This window comes from Miscanthus floridulus, chromosome 17 (genome assembly GCF_019320115.1).
Source record: "Miscanthus floridulus cultivar M001 chromosome 17, ASM1932011v1, whole genome shotgun sequence".
In the NCBI taxonomy this organism is placed as follows: Eukaryota; Viridiplantae; Streptophyta; class Magnoliopsida; order Poales; family Poaceae; genus Miscanthus; species Miscanthus floridulus.
The window spans coordinates 32,518,370-32,540,785 of NC_089596.1; the positions used below are offsets into that span (position 1 = coordinate 32,518,370).

The 22,416-nt window shown below is 44.8% G+C and overlaps 4 protein-coding genes across 6 annotated transcripts; 3 read left to right on the forward strand and 1 right to left on the reverse strand.

Annotated features, from left to right (window-relative positions):
* Positions 1-6,163: 6,163 nt before the first annotated feature.
* Positions 6,164-7,172, forward strand: LOC136518833 (embryo-specific protein ATS3A-like). The gene has a single exon (XM_066512524.1). It carries the CDS (start codon positions 6,355-6,357, stop codon positions 6,898-6,900), a length of 546 nt encoding a protein of 181 aa, XP_066368621.1. The 5' UTR covers positions 6,164-6,354; the 3' UTR covers positions 6,901-7,172.
* A 2,392-nt stretch (positions 7,173-9,564) lies between these two features.
* LOC136516612 (uncharacterized) lies at positions 9,565-10,195 on the forward strand. The gene is made up of 2 exons (XM_066510054.1): positions 9,565-9,913; positions 9,993-10,195. The coding sequence occupies exons 1-2, from the start codon at positions 9,565-9,567 to the stop codon at positions 10,193-10,195; spliced, it is 552 nt and encodes a 183-aa protein (XP_066366151.1).
* A 4,608-nt stretch (positions 10,196-14,803) lies between these two features.
* Positions 14,804-18,648, forward strand: LOC136516944 (adenine nucleotide transporter BT1, chloroplastic/mitochondrial-like). 3 transcript variants are annotated; one of them, XM_066510446.1, is made up of 5 exons: positions 14,804-14,860; positions 14,938-15,131; positions 15,408-16,104; positions 17,608-17,769; positions 17,887-18,648. In XM_066510446.1, the coding sequence occupies exons 1-5, from the start codon at positions 14,819-14,821 to the stop codon at positions 18,355-18,357; spliced, it is 1,566 nt and encodes a 521-aa protein (XP_066366543.1). In that variant the 5' UTR covers positions 14,804-14,818; the 3' UTR covers positions 18,358-18,648. The 3 variants fall into 3 exon arrangements, with proteins under 3 accessions (XP_066366543.1, XP_066366544.1, XP_066366545.1); XM_066510447.1 differs by lacking the exon at positions 14,804-14,860 and having other exon boundaries at positions 14,899-15,081; positions 15,187-16,104; XM_066510448.1 differs by lacking the exon at positions 14,804-14,860 and having other exon boundaries at positions 14,942-15,076.
* Positions 18,649-18,806: 158 nt separating this feature from the next.
* LOC136516945 (uncharacterized) lies at positions 18,807-20,405 on the reverse strand. Its single transcript, XM_066510449.1, has 5 exons — positions 20,028-20,405; positions 19,859-19,907; positions 19,461-19,523; positions 19,273-19,337; positions 18,807-19,163 (listed from the first exon to the last, which is right to left on the reverse strand). The coding sequence occupies exons 1-5, from the start codon at positions 20,388-20,390 to the stop codon at positions 19,068-19,070; spliced, it is 636 nt and encodes a 211-aa protein (XP_066366546.1). The 5' UTR covers positions 20,391-20,405; the 3' UTR covers positions 18,807-19,067.
* Between the last annotated feature and the right edge of the window lie 2,011 nt (positions 20,406-22,416).

Genomic DNA, 22,416 nt, shown 5'->3' on the forward strand with positions numbered 1-22,416 from the left:
GGGGCTACAGCGGACGAGTCGGGTGCTGAGGTGCGATGAGCGATCTGGAACTGGGTATCATCATCATCTGATCCTAAGCTCTGAGCTATATGACCCTCTATCGCTGGAAGTGAAGCTGAAGCAGTCTGGGTCGGATTTGGGACTAGTGTGGCCTGTGACTCTGTAGGTATCATTGAAGTAGGCGGCTCTAATGATGCGACTGATGAAGGGAGCATCTCTGTAGTCCCAATAATAGGAGCAACTATGGAAGGACCAAGGACATGTAGATCTGGCGGTGTTGGCTGCCCTGTCAACTCACTGAAGGTAGCACCAAGGCTCCTGGAAACTAGGGTATCTATCACAAGCATCGAAGATGTCTGAGCCGGTGTGAAGCCCGTATATAGAGGTGTGAAGGAAAGACCCTGGGCTGTCAAAGGCGAGGCAAACCACTAGGACACCTGCTCTGTTAGTGAAGCAAACTGGGGAGCTGGTTGTCCCTGACTCTGAAGCCCACTGGGCTATAGAACTAGAGTCTATGAAGTGGTGGCAGGCTGGCTGAGCTGAGGTATAAGCTGTGGTGGTGGAGCCCCAATAGCAGTAACAACATGATGCATGAATCCAAGTAATTGTTGCTGCATGAGGAGCTACTACTGCTGCATGGCCTGCTGCTGCTGGATAGCATGCTGTTGTTGCTAGAACTTGTCCTGTCTGGCCTGAACCTATGCTAGAGCAGCTGCTGTCTCCTGGGCCTAGCGAGCCTGATCCTGCCTCATCCGCTCAAGTATAGCAAGTAGAGCGGGGTCTGTCTACGGTGTAGGTGAAGCTGAGCTAGAGCCACTGGCCTCACTGTAATGTAGTCGAGGAGGCATCTGAGGGATATCCTGATAATCATCATCTGAGCTATCACTGGGGTCGCTCTCGACCATACCCTCCTGCTGAGTATCTAGCTGCTCCTCCTCTATCGCTGTAATGCCCCTGATAGTCTCATCCTGCTGGGCTACAGACTCTGGCACCTCTGGCCGATGATGCGGCTGGCTAGGTGTCCTCGCTGTACTATGGCGGAGCATCTGTGTCATGTTATATGCTAGAAACTCTATAGAAACACTAGAATACTCTGCCAACATCTCAGGAGGCCTCACTGTGACTACCCTGTGAATCAGAAAAGTGATCTAGTGAGCATACGGTAGCTATCTGTGTCCTCTGAATCCCTCTACAAGTGTATCCTCCATCTCAGAAAGAATGACATCCCATACATCAAAGATTGTCTGCTGTATCAGAGTGTTCAGTAGCCACAACTGAATGCGAGTCAATCCCTCGCGATATCCCATCCTCGGTAGCAGGGTCCTCCTCATGATAGCTACCCGTCCTAACCCCCCTTAATAGTATGGCCAAAGGAAAAATAAAGTCCTAAACTACTCTAAGTGTCACTTCAATACCAAACGACACTTAGAACTAATCCATCCTTAACCTTGTCGTCCATCCTTTGAAAACCAAAACGATTTCCATCATAGAGGCATGACAACCATGATTGCCTAATCAATTGTCATTACCATGACCTAACTTAATTGTATCTACAAAACACACGTTAGTCACAGTAATCTTGTATTGTCATTAATCACCGAAACCCATCTAGGGGCCTAGATGCTTTCAGGTCCCTCCTGAAACTCGAAAAAGACGACGTCGATGTCCATGACATCTTGTCGGACAAAACAGAGTAGAGGAAAGAAGAGCAGAGACAACAGCCACAGAGACGGACATTAAGGCCTCTGCTCCACAACCTCAAGACACAACCACGAACATGACTACCAAGCCAAAGAGGAAACGAGGGGATAGAAAAGCAAACCAATATCCAGATAAGTCATGCTATGTGATAACGAAGGTCAGGCCAGTAGGGGAGATCCTTGAGCCAAAGGAATTCAGAGGATGATTCTGTAATGCGATCGGGGCCCTAGTAAGAGATAAATTGAACCCAGTAATCCCTAATTGGAAAGAGGTACCAGAGAGGAAAAAGGATGAACTATGGGATAAGCAGCTGAAGCTCAATTTTAGATTTTTGGAGGGTAAGCAAGAACTGGTAAAAAATGCTTTCAAGATCATGGGAGAGTCATTCCGACATTGGAGGTCGGAGCTCAACAAGAAGTATATCCAAAAGGGGTTAACTCCCTTCAACGAGTTCGGCAACATAACTCCTAGTCAATGGGAGGAGCCGTGGCTCAGAAGACTTCATCGGAGGCATTGAAGCTCAGTGCTCGTAACACCGAGCTGGCGAAGAGAAACAAACACCACCATCATCTAGGCTCTGGTGGCTACTATACCAAGAAAGAGCAGTTTAGGAAGGTGGACAAACAGGCCATAACTTCTAGGAATATCGATGTGAAGAATTTGAAGGTACGCTCAAGGAATTATATATGTGCGAGGAGTATAGAATCATCCAGCGGTAATCTTAAGTTTGATAAGCCAGAGACCCAAGAGGCAGTATCAAGGATACTAAAATATGCTAAAGACAAGGAGAAGGGATCATTCAATCCTTCCAGAGAGAGGGACAAGCTTAGCCTTGGCTTGGGAAACAACGAGCACACAGGTCGCACCAGGGGCTAGGGAAAAGGACGACCTGCAAGCACGGGTTCGAATAGGATAGGCACATGTACAAGAAACATGGCAGAGACCGGGAGGCTAATCTTGAGCTCAAAGTGAGGCTCTAGTTGTGAAGGCGCTGGAGGAGCAAGGACTATCTATGGAGCCACATACATTAATGGCGCCACCGGGAGAACTAGCATTAGTTGGTAGCCCTCCGAAAGTTCCTAGCAGCCAAGGTTCCACTATAGCCACAACTCCCGTCGATTGCATACAGGAACCAACTAGTTGCACCTTGGTGTTTCTTAGCGGCTGGTAGAACGTTGTGATGGAGGTGGCAACGGGTGTGGTACATCCTTCCGATAGCTTACACCACAATAATAAGATACTGTCGGACTACACTAGGGTCGAGGTGCATACTGTGAAGCCCGAGTTCATGCAGTGGAGGATAGACTACGCAACTCCCGAGGGGCTGGTGTTACTCAGAGACGTAATGGGGCAGTTCAACCTCTGGCACAAACGAGACATTATATTGACTGCTTCTTCGCCACCTCCCCTCTCTCAAATTTAAAGCGAGTTATTGAGGACAGGGAGATATTTTCACCGTCTCGTGACCACCATATTCCTGAGATGCCACATTCTTCTTTGCCTCCTAGTGAGCATGTGTCTGATAAGCCACAACCTTCTCCAGCTCGTACCGAGCAAGTGCATGATGAGATGCCACAGTCTTCTCAACAAGCACAGCCGATACATGAACAACGAGTGCCTCCTAAAGAAGGTGATGCATAAGAATCGAGTGCCTCCTAAAGAAAGTGACGCACAAGAAGATGAGGACATGCCTGAATGGGAACTTAGAAAGAAGCATCCAATTACCATAAGGCCAATTTATGTTTCGATGAAAGACGTCTCGTCGGTGCACAAGTGGTATGCCCATGACCAGTTCAAGCCTGAGAACCAAGTTAAAAAAGTCCCAACACGGGCTTCTGAGGAGGCCGTCACTAGCAAAGTCCACCAAATAGCAAAGAAGTATCCAAATGTTGATGCCATCAAATGGTCAAAGGATTACCCGAAAACATATGAAAAAAGCAAGCCATTCCTACCAAACCGGGACATCCAGCGCCTACCACTTGGAATGAGAAGGTTCTATGATTGGTACTTGCATGTTCTCCTAACGAGCATAGACCTTGTACAAGCATGCTTCCCCACCGGCACATTTGGAAGCCCATCTGAAAAAAATTATCTTTGACTTCAATGATATGTAGACATGCTTTTACCTTGGAGCAATGAAAATAAATCTAATTCACACGTGGTGCCTGTAAGTCCTTGCCCTCCCGATATGATATGAATGTAATCTTTGGATTTTGTTGTAATTAACCCACGCCGTGATTTATAGAATGCAAGTGCACATTATAAAACAAATGCCAAGTGTGAAAGCCAGGTATATAGACCCTCAAGCTATAGCACAAACAAATTTTAATTACCCGAGATAGTGGAAACTGGATGCTAAAGAGCTAGCTGCTGGAAAGACCCTTCGGGAGAAAGATGACATCCATGCGAAGAAACTAAGGCAAGAGCCCCTTAAGGTTTTAGCATATATTGCCCTGGCTTTTAAAAATCTCCAACATCACTCTACTATATGGCTACCATACAACTTCGAGTAAGTTCAACTCTATACTTAAAGCTTTGTTCGATATATTTTATTCGATGCAAAAGAGCTTATCTAGTTCTATGATTAAATTTTTGCAGCAACCACTGAATTTGTATAGGCGTCGATATCGGGAGGAGCATGGCATGGGTCTTTGATTCAATAGATAGGGATCCGGTGATATACAAAGACTTCATATCAATTCTTAAGACGTATACATATCGATAATCCTCATTAGCTTATATCTTTGTATACATATTTGTAACGTTCATTTTTGGATACTAACAAGTTGCCTTTATATAAAATAATTCGAACAGGGCATTCATGTTCTATGTCAATAAACATCACGGAAGGCATGATCCAGTAAGGAAGGAAAACCTGACTATAAAAATACTATGTGCGGTAAGTGTAACTTACTTTAGTACTCCATTACATGGCTGTCAAAAACATTACTTAACATTTCCATATGCAAAACACACAGTGCCCCAAGCAAAAGCCTGAGAGTGTACATTATAGATATTATATATGTTCTATGATGAGTAACACCGGTGCCTACAGAAGACACCCCTTAAGGGTAAGTTTGAACCTCTTCACCTGTAATATAAAAACTTCGCACATGATATGAAATACTAAACCAAAACTTGTTCTCTTGTAGTAGAAAAAAGAGAAAGAAATGAAAAGAGACACATATAAGAATGACCAACTCTTAGAGCTCGTCGACGACCTTTGCAACTTCATATTGGACTAGATTGTACATGTCAAAGGCATCTACCATGACCGAGATTCTGACTTAGGTAGAAATCCTCAGTACCAACACCTTCGTGAGACTGAAAGGCTAGCTCTAGGCCGTTGATAACAATGTGTATAGAATTTGACATTGGTCTTACCTTGTGCGACGGTTTAGACTTGTGGAACAAATTAGACTTGTGAATTATGTCTATTTAATGATGGATTGTATATATTCTTGTGAATTGGACTTGTAATGGTAGTTTATATAATGCTCTTGTGCTTGTGGTCAGATTTGAATTATATATGCACATATATATATATATATATATATATGTTCTGGTCAAATTTGAATTATAAATTTAATTTTTTTTGTGAAAAAATATATTGTAGGAATGGGTCTACTCTGAACCGCCCCTACAAACAGATATTATAGGAGCAACTGGTACTACGACCGCCCCTACAAATCGATTTTGTAGAGACGGCTAATAACACCAGCCGCCTCTATAAATCGATTTATAAGAACGGTCTGAGAACCGTTCCTACAAATACATAATTTCTAGAGACGATATAGTAGGAACGGCTGGCCGAGTCATCTCTATAAACTCTTACCAGCCGTCCCTATAAACCATTCACGTAGTAGTGTTCGCCCGGAGTTTATTTTTGAATTTACATGAGAGCAACACGTCTAAACGAGGCATGTACTCCTACTTTTTGAGCTTTTTTGCTGGTGCTTTGTTTGGCCTAGGTCTTTTGTCAGTCTGTACACCACAGTTTTTTTTTTAAAAGGTAGCAAAGTTTTTTTTGGCCTCTTATCTTCAGTACAGTTATAGAATCTATTCGGATACAGACACACACCACCATACACACGCACACCTCACATACACGGTATACGAACAAACCTACAACTATACTTAGACAATGAACACAGCTGAGAGATACTCGAAGATCAACCGACTCTAAGCATGGTGAACACATCAGTTGACCATTATAACACGTCTGCGCGAGAGGCAACTTCCCGGGTGAGACGCCGGCGTCGAAGCCAGGCTTCCAACGCGGGCGGGCAGCGTGAGTGCGTACGCAACAGATTCCCAGGCATCCAGAGCACACGAGATACGAGAAGCAGCCCGCTGCAGCTGTTGCCTCTTCCTTGCGTGGCGCATGCGCCAGAGCGCCAGCCGTCGCGCCCACTTCATCACACCAAACGGGCGGCCTGGAACTGGAACCCGTGACGCGGCCTCGGCCGTCCACTCGCCAGCCGCCATGTTCGGGGCCCAGGCAGGCGTTTCTGACTTTCGTCGGTGTCCCTGACACGTTATATCCCTTCCCTCACCGCGCCTACTACTCCTTCAACTTCAGTCGTGAGTCAGTCCTCACCGCCAGCTGCTGGCCTCCGCTCGCATCGACCTCCGGTGCCACCCTCGCCGACGATGGCGACGCACGGCGGGCTGGCACAGCCATTGCCACTGCTCCTCACCGTCCTCCTGGTCGCGCTCGCGCCGTCCTCCTTCGTCGCGGCGGCGGGCGGCCGCGGGACCGGGCGTAGGGCGGCCGCCGCGTGCACGTCCACGTACACGCTCAGGGTGAAGACGGCCTGCGGCTCGCCGGCGGCGCGGACGTCGGACGCCGTCAGCGTCGCGTTCGGGGACGCCTACCGAAACGAGGTGCTGGCGCGGCCGCTCGTCGTCCCCACGTCCGGGCCCGGGAGCAGCAGGGAGCTGGAGCGGTGCGGCACGGACACGTTCCGCGTGGCGGGGCCCTGCGGCTACGGCGTCTGCTACCTCTACCTCCGCCGCGACGGCTGGGCGCCCGAGTGGGTGCAGGTCGTGCAGCCGGGGCCTCGAGACCGGCCGCCGGCCACGGCCACGTTCTACTTCGGCGGCCCGCTGCCCGACGGCGTCTGGTACGGCCATGACCGATGCCCCAAGGCCGCCGCCGCCGCTGGCACCAACTCCTCGGCTTCGCCACGAGGCTGACACCCATCCATCCGCCCTCGAGGATGGCCGTGGCCGATTGGGTGCGTTCTTCCCGTGGATTGCTGCAGTGGAGATGGAGATCAGGAGATATGTACTTTATTCGGATCAATAAGCAGCAATTATACTAAGGGGCTGTTTGATCCTTTCATTGGGATCTAGTTAATAAATTAGATTATTTGGTTTGAAATTTTATATTTCATCACTTTTTAAAGTTCAATGTAAGTCTATTTCAAACTCTTAGAGTTGGAGATGAAAACAATTCTATGTTTATACTTTGCAACTTATAACACGTTCTTCAATTCGCTCCCCTACGGTAGAAATACAACCATAAATATCTCTCATATAGCCAACAATAATGTATAAATATAATCCATATGTAATCATATTAGCTTAATTAATATGTGTCTAAATTATAATTATTAAAATAAATTTAATTTCAAAGATCCAAACGGACCTAACAATAATATCTAGTATTATTTGCTCCTAGTTTGCGTACACCGTCGAGTGTTGATCCGGATTTAGATCGACAATTTAAATCTGCTGATCAATTATGTCTGTTTTGCACGATTTTAGCTTTGATGGCATCTTTCGCCGAGGAGTTGGACCAAACATTTTTTTAAGTTATTTTTGAGGGAGGGGGGGGGGGGGGGGGGGGGGGGGGGGGCTTAAGATGTAAAAAGTTGTTCTCTTTTACTCTTTATTATCACCTACTGGAAATTAAATATATTGTTTCGTTTGTTTAGCCATTTTGAATAATAGGCCTGTTTAGAATGCAGGAATTTCGCAAGAATCATATTCACATGAAACAGTTCAATTTTATAGAAAACACGAGAACAGAAGAAGAAAAAATCCCATAATCCCCCTTAAATGGTATCTTATTGTCTTAGTAAGAATTTGCATGGATTGCAACGTGGGTTGATAGAAGGTCCATGTGACGAGCCAGCAGTACCCCTTATTTATCAGAAATGTTCATGTGACAGAAGCTAAATTTCGTGAACTTTGTTGGATACTTAACTTTATCAATGGAAGATAAAGCCCTCGCCGCAGCGCCGAACGTGCTTCGAGACCCATGCTCTCCCGAATCCTTGCTCGATGAAGTAGTTCTTCTGACATAGTACCCCCTGAAGTTAGTAGGATCCCGTCGATCTCGCGCCTTTACAATTAACATGTAGACGGGCAGTTAACATACAGGGTAGGTAGGGATGAAAACGGTACGGATATTTTCCGACCGTATTCGAAATCGAATCCGTTTGAAGGGGTTAAGATCTGTCCGTATCTGAGTCCGGATATCCAATATCCGATACTGTATCCGTATCCGAATACTCAAATCGCATATTTATGATGTCGATATCCAATCGTATCCTATCCGACGTAGTTGACACTATCCGTATTCGAATCCGAATCCGGACAGAAATATGAAAACAAATGTAATATCGATGATATCCGTCCGTATCCGATCCGTTTTCATCCCTACATATAGGCTTATTAGTTTTTCAAAAAAAACATATAGGCTCCGTTTGGCTTATCCCATATTCGGCTTGTTCGGCTTTTTTTTTTAGCCGAAACAGTGTTTTTCTCTCACAACAATTCAGCCAGAACAGTGTTTTCAGCCAGTTTCAGCCAAAATTCTGCCAACCGAACGGGGCCGGCTTATTAAAAACAAAAAGAACCTATCGCGCAACATAAACCAAGATGATGTACACCTCTTCTTATGGCCGAAGCGCCGGAGCCAGAATTTGAGCACAGACACCCCGTTTGGCTTACCTTATATTCTGGTTTATTCGGCTTCTTTTTTTCAGCCAGAACAGTATTTTTCTCTCACAACAATTCAGCCGGAACAGTGTTTTTCAGCCAAATTCAGCCAAGCGAACGGGGCCAGAGGAAATCGTTTTGATAAGGGGCTATTGCGTTCTTGCCCCTACTTTGACGTCCAATTGTGATTTTACCCCTGCTTTTATTATCGTTGTGATTTTACCCCTGTTTTTTTGAAAACGAAGCTTATGTTTACCCCTATTCCGTGAACAGCAGGTAATGGTGTCAAATGGGCTCAGTAAGGACAAGTTTGTCCATGCGAAATTGCCCCTACTTATCTGAATATATTATGATTTTACCCATGTTTTTTTTTAAATTGGCAGCATCATTGCACAACTTGTTACATATGATTCCACACAGCATGCAAATATAGATATATAATATCACATCAAGTGAAAGTATAGCAAAAATATCCATACAGCACCAAGCCTCAACCAACAACAGGAGCACCAAATCTTACCTAATCTCTTCATCAACGTCGCATAAATCCATCTCGCCGGGGTCACTGCTCCTGTCCTCGCTAACTACACCACGATGCCTGCTCGCTTCTGTTCCTGGCCGCGACGACCACGCTGGGCACTGGCCGCTCGGGGCCTCGCCCATGCCCTCGTCGCCGCTCAGCCGCACCCCACGTTCAGCCGTTGGGCCCTAGCCGCCCGATGCCCCGGCGCCTGCCCGTCCGACGAACGAGGCCTGGGCGCTCAGGGCCACACCCGTGCCCTCGTCGCGTGGCTCAAGGAGCCGCCCAGCCGCACCCCTACCCCCTAACCTCACTATGCATGCATTGATAAACACCCACCCCACAAACCATGCTTGTAGGTCGCACAACAAATGCCCACCAATGAGCAAGCCATGAGCAGGAGGACCACCGCCACGCTCCTCGCCGTGGGCGCCGCCACGCTGTGCTTCTCCAGCTTCTCTAGCGGCGCGGTGGCTGTGGTGGACACGGTGGGCGACTCGTGCGGCGCGATCCACGACTTTGTGGACTTGGCCTTCTGCGTGTCGCTACTGGGGTTCGTGCCGGGCGCCGCCTCCGTGGACCGGCACGGCCACCTGCTGATGACGGCGGACTTGGCGGCCGCGAGCGGGGCCTCGGCGCGTGACACCACGGCGGGGATGGCGCGGCGCGACGGCGACGGCGAGGACGTGCGGGACGCGCTGGAAGAGTGCGGCATCCTGTATGGCGCCGCGTCAGTTCCCGCGCTGCGGCTCATGCGTGGCTACGCGGCGGCGCGCGTTGGAGGAGTGTGGCATCCTGTATGGCACCGCGTCGGTTCCCACGCTGCGGCTCATGCGCGGCTACGCGGCGGCGCGCGCCTGGGGCGCCGCGCGCGCGCTGCTGCCACTCACGGGCCAGAGCGGGATCGGGTGCGACGCCGCGCTAGCGGGCTCCGCGATGGCTAAGGCACGAATGGCCGCCGCCAACCGCGAGTCCGACCAGCTCTCCACCATGGCCACCGCACTCCTCAACAAGCTCACCTAGGCTAGACACTCCAGCTGCGGCGGCGCGCCATGCCACTCGTGAGGGGAATGAGAGAGATAGAGAGGAAGAGGATGGGGGATTGGGGAGGGCATGAGTGGATAAGGGGTATTGTTGTCCTTTGGTCTTACTGTGAAGGGTTTTGTTATTTTTTAATTTTTTTATTCCAGATACAACTAACAAAGTTAAAAGTAAGGGTAAACTGAGCCTTAGTAGTTACAAAGCAAGAGTAAAATCACAACGATGACAAAAACGAGGGTAAAATCACAATTGGACATCAAAGTAGTGGCAAGAATACAATATTTCCCTTTTGATAATGCTGACGATAATCACACATGATAAAATACACATGAGTGCATACATATAATAACCAAATCAGCATTTGTTTCACGGTACAAAAGAAAGCTAAAAGTATAAATGATACTGATATAGAGAACGGGAGAGAAAAAACAATTAGCCATAAGTCTCTAATCTCCATCCGACTAATCTAATTCATAGGCAAAAAATTACTGTAATAACAGGAAAAGAGAAGGAGATGATAAAAGAAAGATAATCCTGAAGCATATTGATGTCATAGGGGAGGGAGAAGTAAGAAAACAAGTACTAATTAACATCATTAACTAACTAATTGGGCATATATTGTACAAACCAACTAGAGTAATATTTAGATATAAAAAAACCACCACAATAACAGCAAGAACAAAGTAGAGGGAAAATAATATGAATATTGGTCATAAATCATAAAGATGTCATCAAGAATTAACATAAAGATATAAACAAATAAAGCACTAATTAATAATTCCATCATTTATTAGCTAATTAAGGGGGGCAGTGGAGCATCTACGATGTATAAACAGAATTAATAAAAAATAGAGCAAAATATAAAGAAAGGAAAAAAGGAATAAAAAGGACAAATAGAGTAAAGTCTACATAACAGAGTAAAGTGAAAAAAGAACTTCACATGGATACTATTTGAATAATCTAAAATATACCATAGACATCTCATTGGTGCTATGTGAGTAATCAAAGATACATCATAGAACATGCACGTATACTATGTGAACAACGTAGAATGCAACATGTATGTCATAGTCTCATAGATACAATGTGCATAACTAATACACACACACACACACTATATGAGCAGATCAAAATAAACCACTAAAACATCTCAAAGGTACTACAATTACATCTCATGAAATTCTGGACATAAAAAAGTAAAACATGAAAATAAAAACAACTTATTAGAGCAAAATGAAAACAGAATAGAAATATAAAAAATAAAAGGAAATTAAAAGAAGAAAATCCACAAAAAACAGAAAAATAAAAAGGGATAATAAAAAAGAAAAACTAAAAAGAGGAAGCACACCTGGGCCTCGTGCTGTGGGGCCTGAGTGTGGGCCGCCGGCTCTAATCTCTACCAAGCGCTTTCTCTGTGGTAGTGTGGTCCAACAGCGGGCCCGTCTAGGTGGTTAGCACTGACTCTCGCTGCAGCCAGAACACGATGAAGCATCCAAATAGCTTTGGCAACAACGCGATTAGCTTTCGGCCAAGCTCGATCGAGTATGTGATTTTTTGGTACTGAACATATTGAAGTACTCTAGTGTCTGCTCGATCGAGTATGTGATTTTTTGGTAGTGAACATATTGAACATATTGATGTCATAGGGGAGGGAGAAGTAAGAAAACAAGTACTAATTAACATCATTAACTTGGAAAAGAGAAGGAGTATGTGATTTTTTGGTACTGAACATATTGAAGTACACGTAGCAGACGCCCGTTCCAAATTCCTTGGTTGCTCCAAACGTCCAGCCCTGGTGCTCGTGCCACGTGATGTTTATTTGACGCACTGAAACCCTCCAACCATTGGAGTGCGACATCCGCTGATTCAAACCACGCGAGGAGACGAACGAAATTGACATCTACCGGAAGCTGAAGCAGACACGGTCACGGTGGAATGTCACAGCTAGCGTCCACGCCACACACCACCGGCCAACACGTGGCGTGTGTGTCCACAGGAGCAGTATTATCCACGGCCCTTTTACATATTAATATGATTCTTTTATATAATTATAAAAAATGCATATTGCAGCGTTTGCTATTTGTATTTCTTCGTACTATAAGATTTACGCAATTACACGGTAAATTCTATCAAATGTCATTAAACTAGCTTGCGCTGAGTTTTCATCTGGATCATTAAACTCTTAAGATACATGGTCAAGCAATTAAACTTGATTTTGATTCCAAAACCTATTTAACCGCTTCAATTGTCAATGTGGCACAACCGTAAAGCTGATATACAGCCTGTTCGTTTGGCTGTGGCTTGTCGTAAACGATCGTAAATTTCCAGCTAGAACAGTATTTTTCTCTCACACAAACCAGCCAGCAGTACTTCTTCACGAACCAGCAACGATACGAACCAGTCAACCGAACAGGCTGATAGATTATATATCTTCTGTCTTCTGTCCTTCACTCTTGCTGTACACCTCTTTCGGCCTTTACAACAGAACAAAGGTCTAACGTCTTGGCACGGCTCCGATTTCGATAGTGGTGTCAGACAGAAAGAGTCGTATCAAACACTCTAAGAGAAGGAAAAAAAAGCCTTTTTTATGTCTAGAAGAGGAGTTAGAACTTTTTTATGTGTACGGAGGAGGAATTGCAATTTTGTGGCTCCTTCATCTGGCTTTGGTTTCTCTAGAGGAACATCTGAAGTAGGAGTTATGCCAAACATAATCTAAATGAGTTAGAATTGTTTTTACGTGTATGGAGTAGGAATTGTAATTTGTGCCTTCTTCATCTTAGAGGAACACCTAAAGCTGGAGTTGTGCCAAACATGCACTTAATGAGAAGATATGCTAAATGTCTCTGTTATAGCATATAGCATACTATAGGAAACAGACTTAGGACATGTTTTGATGGCTTTTGTGAAGTTTGCCATGCCGCAAGTCCAGTATGTCAAACAGGCTTAGGCCATGTTTGGTTACCCCTCCTAAAAGTTTTAGGAGCTAAAATCTGAATAGAATTTGCCTAAAGAACCAAACACCTCCTCCTAAAAGCTTCTAAAAACTTTAGAATGGGGCAAAAACTTTAGGAGCTCCACCCCCTCCTAAAAGCTCCTAAAGTCCATCCTGAACCCTCACTACCTCTCCTTTATTGTCCTGCCCACTAAAAGCTCCTAAAGAGCTGCATGGTCTATTTGCTAGTGCATTTATTGTTTTTAGTCAGTTTTAGGAGATGAAACCAAACACTCTTTTAGGAGGTTTTGGTAGCCTCATAAAAGCTCCTAAAACTTTTAGCTCCTAAAAATTTTAGGAGCTTGAAACCAAACAGAGCCTTAGCCTGTTGTTTGCTTGGTGACTAAGATTTGGCTGCCTCACTTGCAAGTCCGGCGTTCGCACAAGCTTACTTGTTTCTCTAGTTCATTGGTACCCCAATCATTTTTTTTTCAATCGCCCGCCAAGCAATTGGCGTCCGCACTAGCAGTTTTGTCAATGTTAGGAAGCACTGGCAGACCCAGGGCCCGTCGACCTTGGGCCTTCTCCGCCCGGGCTCGTTGCTGTTGAACTCCACTAGATTTCATTAGTGTGGCCCATGTATAAAAGTGATTAGGCCTAACCCACTAAACCGCTCGTGCTCCTAAAAAGCTCTGGATCTGCGAAGTAAAGCAAACATGGATTAAGTGCTTAACAATATACTACATTTGTTCCAAGCTGTAAATTATTTTGACTTTTTAGATAGATAGTTTATAATATGCAACTAGATATTTGTTGTATCGTATCTAGATATGTAGTAAAGTTTTTAGTTTGTAATATGCAACTAGATATATGTTGTATCTAGGTACGCAGTAAAATGTTTTGTACACGTACAATTTCGAACGGAGGAATATTTGAGAGTTTGCGTATTCTAGAACGTTTGATCGGTAACCACATGTTAGGTAGGCGTTGCGTTCAATGTTGCAACCACATCTTGCCAGTCCATAACGTGCCAAATTTATGATGCTCATTTTGCTGGCCAAACTTTAAACATGATTATGGCATTTTTAAGCATACTTGTGACAAAAAGTGTGCAAAAATATAGTCTAAATTTGAGGTCGTTTATAGGCTTCAGTATTTCACTCTGGATTATGGCCCTATTCGGCAGGATTTATTGCTGCTGTGGCTGATTTGTATGACCGATTTATTATGAGAGAAAAATATTGTTCATGCTTAAAAAGTATGGCTGATTTTGACTGATAAGATCAAACAAACAGGGCCTATGGCCCCGTTTGGCTTGCTGAAACTTGGCTGAATTGACTGAAAACACTGTTTTGACTGAATTATTGTGAGAGAAAAACATTGTTTTGGCTGAAAGAACAAGCTGAATAGTATAGATTATAAGCTAAGCATCTACACTTCCTCTTCTTATTGCCCCACTCACCTACCATGGTACCACCTGACCAAATGTTGCGTGCTTTCCTATTTTGCGTGGCTTCGTCGCTCGACAGTCGAACCCCTCGGTATATCATCATCATCCAAGATCTAAGCAAAGATATACTACACTACATATAAATAGCATAGTCAGCTCCTCGGAGTTAACCTACAAATGATTTTTTCTTTACAGCTGCAGTGCTGTTCTTGACTTCTTGTGGATGGAGAACAGTACTACTCCTAGTACACTAGTCACTGCTCAAGTAAAGAAAACCAGTTACTCTCCGTCCAGGGAAAAAATACAATTCGAGCTTTGAACGTGGACTTTTTTTTTGTTTAGACGGAGGAAGTAGTTCAAGAAAAAAAGCAACAAAAGTGCGTCGTGGTGGTGCTGCCGGTTTTGACTCCCTACCTGACCCGCCGCTCCCGCATTCCTTCTCCTGGCGGTGGTGGCGGCGGCGGCGGCCAAGAAACGCAAGGCGAGGTAAACGAGGAGGAAGAGGAGTGGTCGATTCCCAATCTTTATTATATAGGGTAATAATCCCCTACCCAAATTTCTTTAATTCCTTTCCCTTTCCTCTGGTTGCAGATTGATTCTTTACCAATTGTATCGCCATTCCTTCCTGTTCATTGGGCGTGGGGTTCCAACCTAGAAATCGGTCCTTTTCCGCGCTACTAGTGGGGAGTGGATTCGGACGGGAGCCGAGCCGCTGAAAAATAGCACCTTTTTTCCTGCCCCAAGATGTCTGTTTCCGCTTCGTTTCCACGCCACACCTTTTGAATCCATTGCCGTCACCTCCACTTTTGCAGCACTAGTAGTTTCTCCGCCTGTGCTTTGGAGTTTGGAGGGGGCAGAGAACACCATCCTGTCGATTCAAGAAAACAGGCCGAGCCAATGGGCAGGAGGAAGAGCGGCGGCGCGCGACTGCAATGCGCCGAGGCCAAACGGGCGACGGATTGGAGCTGCTGCTTCCTGGCCCTTCCACCGGCAGCAGCAGCAGCAGCATCCGGTGCGGATGGTGATGGTGGGTTCAACCTCTCGTGGAACCTCCACCAGTCCTTCCACCCGCCCGCCGGCCTCTTCGCCAGCATGGGCCAGCAGGTTGGGGTTGGCTTCCCGGGGGCTTCGTCTAGGTCCCCGTCGCCGGAGACACCACGGGACCCGTACATGAAGTACGTCTCGCCGCCGGAGGTTGTTGAGACACCTCTGCCTGGGGAAGGTGTGGTGGGGTTGAAGGACAAGGGGAAGAAGAAGAAAGTCGTGAAGCTCAAGATTAAGGTTGGGAATCATCACCTCAAGAGGCTCATCAGTGGGGCAATCGCAGGCACAGTGTCAAGAACTGTTGTTGCGCCTTTGGAGACGATCAGGACGCATTTGATGGTTGGGAGTAATGGGAATTCGACGACGGAAGTGTTCCAGTCTATCATGAAGCATGAGGGATGGACTGGCTTGTTCCGTGGTAACTTTGTTAATGTCATCCGGGTAGCCCCAAGCAAGGCAATTGAGGTAAATAGCTTATCCACATCTGTTATTTTTTACTGTGCTTTCTTTGCAATGTATTTACAGTAGGCACAATTATTCCTCACCAATGTGGAAATCAACCCTTGGCTGCATATTTATTTTTCAGAATATATACTACCTCCTTGCAAATAAACTGAACATTTCGTTGGTGGTTATATCTAGTGTTAATTTATTGCAATATTTCCTCGTCGGTAATGCTACATAATTTGAGTTTTCTATCCTTGGGCACAGCACACATATATAGAGCAATATATGCTTAAGTTGGTCATCCAGAGCACAACGAACTTGCTTGCTTTTGGTAATGTTTGGATCTTAAGTTAAGCCCCATCAACAGGAGAAGCTAACACCGAGAGTTTTCTCTCTGTTATTTTTTTTTAAAGGAGTTTCCCTCAATTTTTAAGGAAGCAATAAGTTTGTTACATCATCCATGCTGGGGTTGCAAGCTTACAAGCAAAAGCACAAGAAAGTCTAACAAAGCGCCATGCTGCAGTACAATACTTCAGATTTCTATGATTCTGAGATTCTTCTAAGCACTGGGGAGTAGCTGCTAAGCCAGCTTAGTTTTTTCATTACCATGACCTATCAAGAAAAATCTACCTTTTTGTTATTGGTTTATCTTAGTGAAACTCTTACAGTTAAGTACTCCCCCTATTCCAAATGGTAAGTAGTTCTGGCTTTGTTTAGATACGTTGCTTTTAATATGTATATCTAGATATTGTGTATATCTAGGTGTGTAGCAAAAGCAATGCACCTAGAAAAGCTAGAATGGCTTGCAATTTGGAATGGTGGGAGTACTTAGAACCAGAGTTAATTCAAACATAGTTTTTCCTTGTTTCTCCTGACTCCTGAGCTAGGTCATATAGGTAATTGGGTTAATCTTGCACCCTAGAGACCAATCACTATAGGCTGTTGCTGGGTGTCTGCGTGGTCTGGTAAATAACTGGCGTCATAGAGCTGTTGAATGCACAAATTCAAGGACTTTAAAGTTTAAACACTTAACTAATTACTGTTTCTTTGCTCAAGATAGAAGAGCTAGCTTCTTGTAACCATACTAGTCTTTTGAGAAATTTAATACTCAGAATTGCTTATTGAAAGAAACCAAGGTTTGGACCTTAAATCTTGAGTTGGGTAATGATCTATACCTTTTATTATCCCTTAGTGAATATTAGAAGATTAAGCTCCTATATTGTAAGACTGGGTGGCTTGCTGGCTTAGTAGTGAACTGCAACTGAGCAGTACACAATTGCACGCAACAATACTCTCTCAGCAGTATGGCTGGGCTTATGCTGCATTTTCTAGTTACATTTAGTACCTGCACATCTTGGATAGGCTTAATGGCTTCATACATAGATATCATTAGATGCATTGTGATTCTGGTAATAATTTAGTCACGTAAAATGACGATATATTAATGATGCTTATGGCATAGACATGTATATGTACATCCTCAAAGTATCTGATTGTTTGTTTTGACTTATTTTTTTGCAGCTTTTTGCCTTTGATACAGCTAATAAGTTCTTGACCCCCAAATCCGGGGAGGAACGGAAGATCCCAGTCCCTCCTTCACTAGTGGCTGGAGCATTTGCCGGTGTTAGCTCAACACTGTGTACATACCCTCTGGAATTGATTAAGACACGGTTAACTATACAGGTTAGTGCTAACCACAAGGCATACCTCATACCTTCCCTAAATCTAATGGAATGAGCGAACCTTCATACTAAAGTGCAAAACATGAGAGGCTGTAATGGTTGCTCTCTAATTCTGCAGAGAGGTGTGTATGACAACTTCCTTGACGCATTTGTCAAAATCGTCCGCGATGAAGGGCCTACTGAACTCTACCGAGGCTTAACCCCAAGTCTGATTGGAGTGGTGCCATATGCTGCAACCAACTACTTCGCCTATGACACCCTGAAGAAGGTGTACAAGAAGGTGTTCAAGACAAATGAGATTGGCAACATTCCAACACTGCTCATCGGGTCTGCTGCAGGAGCTATCTCAAGCACAGCGACGTTCCCTCTTGAGGTCGCACGGAAGCACATGCAAGTTGGAGCTGTTGGTGGCAAGAAGGTTTACAAGAACATGCTCCATGCCCTCCTGAGCATTCTTGAGGATGAAGGGGTTGGGGGCCTATACAGAGGGTTGGGGCCAAGCTGCATGAAGTTGATGCCAGCTGCTGGGATTTCGTTTATGTGCTACGAGGCTTGCAAGAAGATTCTGATCGAAGAAGAGGATGAGTGAAGTGTGTGCGGATGCATTACCTCATTAGAGCTCAGTTTTGCGACATCCTGACAGCAGGCAGCTTTCGGTATTTCTTTGAATCGACTGGTGCTGGAGCTGGTTGAAGCTCAGGACTGAGGTTACTGCTGCAGTCAGCATAAGTTCTTAACCCGTTTTTGCACTCGGTTTGATCTGATAAACTCACCCCTTTTTTCCAGATTTACTTTTGGGTACCACTTGTGTTGAAAGCATGTCTTTCGAAACTCATTACAAATAAGTATGGAAACGTTCAGATGCCATAGGGAATCATAATTCACAAGTGGCGAAGCTGGAACTGATTTGGTTCTGTATGCACCTGTATGAGTACGAGTGCATGAAGTTTCCCTAGACTGTGTTCTGGTTTCTCTAGTCTCAACTCAGCACTGTATAAAACAGTGGTACATATGTTGGTCTATGATGCCACAACTAATCATTAACGCCACCAAAATAGAGAAAACGATTGCACGTTTTGAAAGGAACAAAACGATTGCACATTAGACACTACTCAGTTAACAAATGAGACAAATCAAATGTATGTTCTATGAACGCCGCACTCAACAAGTGAATATGAATAAAACATCTAAACATATTTCATCTTAATGCATCAGCATCACCCGGTTTAACCAGACCTAACAAAGGAGAGGAAAAGGGAGATCACAGGAAGGAATAGCAATAACAGGTCTCCAAACTTTCTAGGTCTGTTCCTCGCCATCTCCTGCGTTTGCATCTCCAGCATTGGCCACCATCAATTCATCAAATTTATCAGTCTTTCCCAGTACTATCTCAATCTGCAGACAGGGCTCAGGGTCAATATTTTCCGACACAAGAGTGCCACATGAAGATAAACAAATTGGAAGAAGGAAGAAAATGTACAGCGGTGTAGATCTGATTTCTAACCTTAGCCTTTTGGATTGGTCGGGCTTTCGTTTCGTCAATGATTTCAAGTGTAGATGTTCTAATCCCTGCACATGTTAAAGGGGTAAATAAGATGAGTTCAGAGCATACCCCAACAACGGCTGCAGATTAACTTATCACAATGTAACTACATGCATGTTGTTTGATAATGACGAAAGGCAAGTTCTTACTCTTCTCGACAGCAAGACCATTGTTCTTCAGGATCTCTGCAATGGTGACAACCGTTGATATGGCTGCAAGCAAATTAAACAGGCTCTGTTAGGTGCTAAATTTATTTAGAAATAGAATTATAGGTCAACTACTGAAAAAAAATCAGTGTGAACTCCAGCCTCGTATTGTTTAGGAAAGATACACCTAAAGCCTTTTCCAATGTTTATGAACATGGAACAGGGGATGAATTGTTCAACATATCTACACTAATATGATAGTACATTGGCCAACAATTTTTTCGTCCTTAGCTAAAGCTTGCAACAACAATAACAGGTGACAGATTATCATGGGACCCGAACACTGTTCTGGCTGAAAAACAACCTGGGGTAAGCCGAACAGGGCCAAGAAGGGGACTCACCCAGCCCGAGCGCGGAGAGCTCGACGTCGCCGTGCTGCTGCATGTACCTCTGCACAAAACATAAGCCAACGAGAATTAGCACCAGCCAAGAAACCACCGCCATTTCAGAGGATGGGCGCAGGCGCGCAGCGAGAAGCCAGAGCCGAGAGATGGATCGACGGATCGATACCTTGGCGAGATTGACGTAGAAGAATAGCGGCTTCTTGGAGCTGGACACCTGAATCCGGTTCCCGCCGACGGCCTGCTGCGGCTGCTGCTGCTGCGCTTCTCCGCCCGCCTGCACCGCCATGTCTCCGGACATGTTGAAGCCGATGACGAATCGACCAATCAATGAGAGGGTTTGATCTTCTCGTCGCGGGATTGGATTGCGTTTCTTGCTGGCGAGGCGAGGTGGTGCGGTTGGTATTAATGGCGGCCTCGGATCAGGGGAGGCAGAGGAGGGAAGGCGAGCCGGATCGGGACTCGGGAGCGGGTCAGACGAGGACATCGATACCGAGTCCGTTCCGTCCCGTTTCTGGCCCGGTTGCGGCATCCGAGTGGGCTTTGGTGGGCCTCCATCGGCAGCGGCAGGGCTCCCCGGTCCATAACATGAACTGGCCTGTGGGCATTTCTCAAAAAAAAAAAAAAAAACGGAACTGGCCTGTGGGCTGATACAACACCAACCTTGCATGCCGATGCCGGTTTCAAATAAACCCGATTCTACATTTATTTGTGTATATATATTTCAAATAAACATGATTATATATTTTATAGTTGTTTTGCTTTCCCTGCCATAAACAACTACTCTCTCTGTTCTAAATTATAAGTCGATTTGACTTTTTTTGTACATCCATTTTGCTATGTATATAGATGTAATAATATGCTTGATACATAGTAAAATGGATGAACAAAAAAAAGTCAAAATGACTTATAATTAGAATGGATGGAGTAGTAAACATATCCATGCGTTGCAACATGATGTTCAGATTGTTGCGTGGTTACCTATACGACGTGAGACTTTAGTGATCATGTGATGCGTTTAAATTCGTCTGTGAATCAAACTCAGTATTGTGTCTGGCCGTGTGATGCTCTAACTCATATGAGTATGCAATGTTTAGGGATTTGTCAATAATCATATCATATCATGAATCCCAATTCATTTTAGGATAGGACTTTGCACGATGCCTAGACACTTAACTACTATGGAAATAATTCAAATTCTTATTTGTTTTGAATTCGAACTAGCGTTAACATGCTTGGCACTCTACTTCTAATCTAATGTAAGCACCAGAGAGATTGAATCCGTCAAACGACTATGAGCAATTAAGAACGAATAAACTTTTTGTTCTTTATTTAATTGTAATTATAATAAATATTTAAAATTTGGAAGATTATGGATAGATCCTGCGTTGCTTTCTTGGAGCACCAAACTCGTGAATAGTTTGGCCTGTCTGTATATTTACCATGGCTCGTTCATTGCAACCAAAGAAAAAAAGTTAGAACAATGTACCGTAGTTGATGGAAGTTAATAACATCATGCACATCCATCGCCCTAATAAAAGGGATATAAATGAAGGAGCAACACAAAAATAAAAAAGAAAACTGAGGCCTACTTCACCGGCGTTTTGCTTATCTTTTTTTTTTGCCACGGTAGAGGCTTAGGACACATACAACATACTCTCAAATACTGTTTGTTGCCGTCTGTGTATTTGTCATTTTTGCAAAAAAAAAAAAATCCTCCATAAAAGCATTCAAGGAATAGAGAGGCACGTGTGCTCCCATGTGAAAACACCGGTGGAAGCAGCGACATTGTATAGATCGATGTCCTGGAGTGATGTTCACAGGATCTTGCTACGACATGCAGGAGATGTCGAGTAGTTTCTTCTGTGCACGCCAACTTCCTCTCTCTCCGCATCCCTTGTCCTCCCGCCAGGTGTCGAGAGTGGTGACAGTGGAAGAACGCAAGGGCACTGCGCTGGCTAAGTGGCTATGAAGATCAAAGGGCGCAATGACAGTGGTGAGGGATCCAAATTTCTGGTAGTAGCGGCAAGGATGCGATGGCAGTGAGTTCTCCCTCCATTGCCTTTGGTTGGTTGAGCAAACACCGTGATTGAGATATAGAGCTTGGTGTTCAGGAGTGTGCCTCAGTGGAGCTCCAATGTGGGCTAGGGGTTGCATTTTTGCAAGCACGTGATACATTTGGTTGTCTCTTAGCCTTGCCCTATGTCTTGCATTAGTTAAATTTTCTAACTTATGTGTTAGTGCTAGTTTGTGCGCAAGAACCTTATGTGTGACAACTAGGATTGCATACTAGAGTATGCTTCGCTATAGGGCTAAGTTCAACAACTAAGGACAATATATTAACTAATGTTTAATGTGATAGCCCTAAGGACTTGAATCACTTGATGTAAGTGTGAATCTTTTAGTCCTTAGGCATCCGCAAGTGGGGTGTGATGATAGAATTGCAAAGGCTATGGTTGTTGCAAATTAAATTTCTATAATCCCAATTCACCCCACTCTTGGGGTCATTAGGTCCTTACACATGCTTGTATCTCGCCCATGCTCCCTCCTAGTCCACT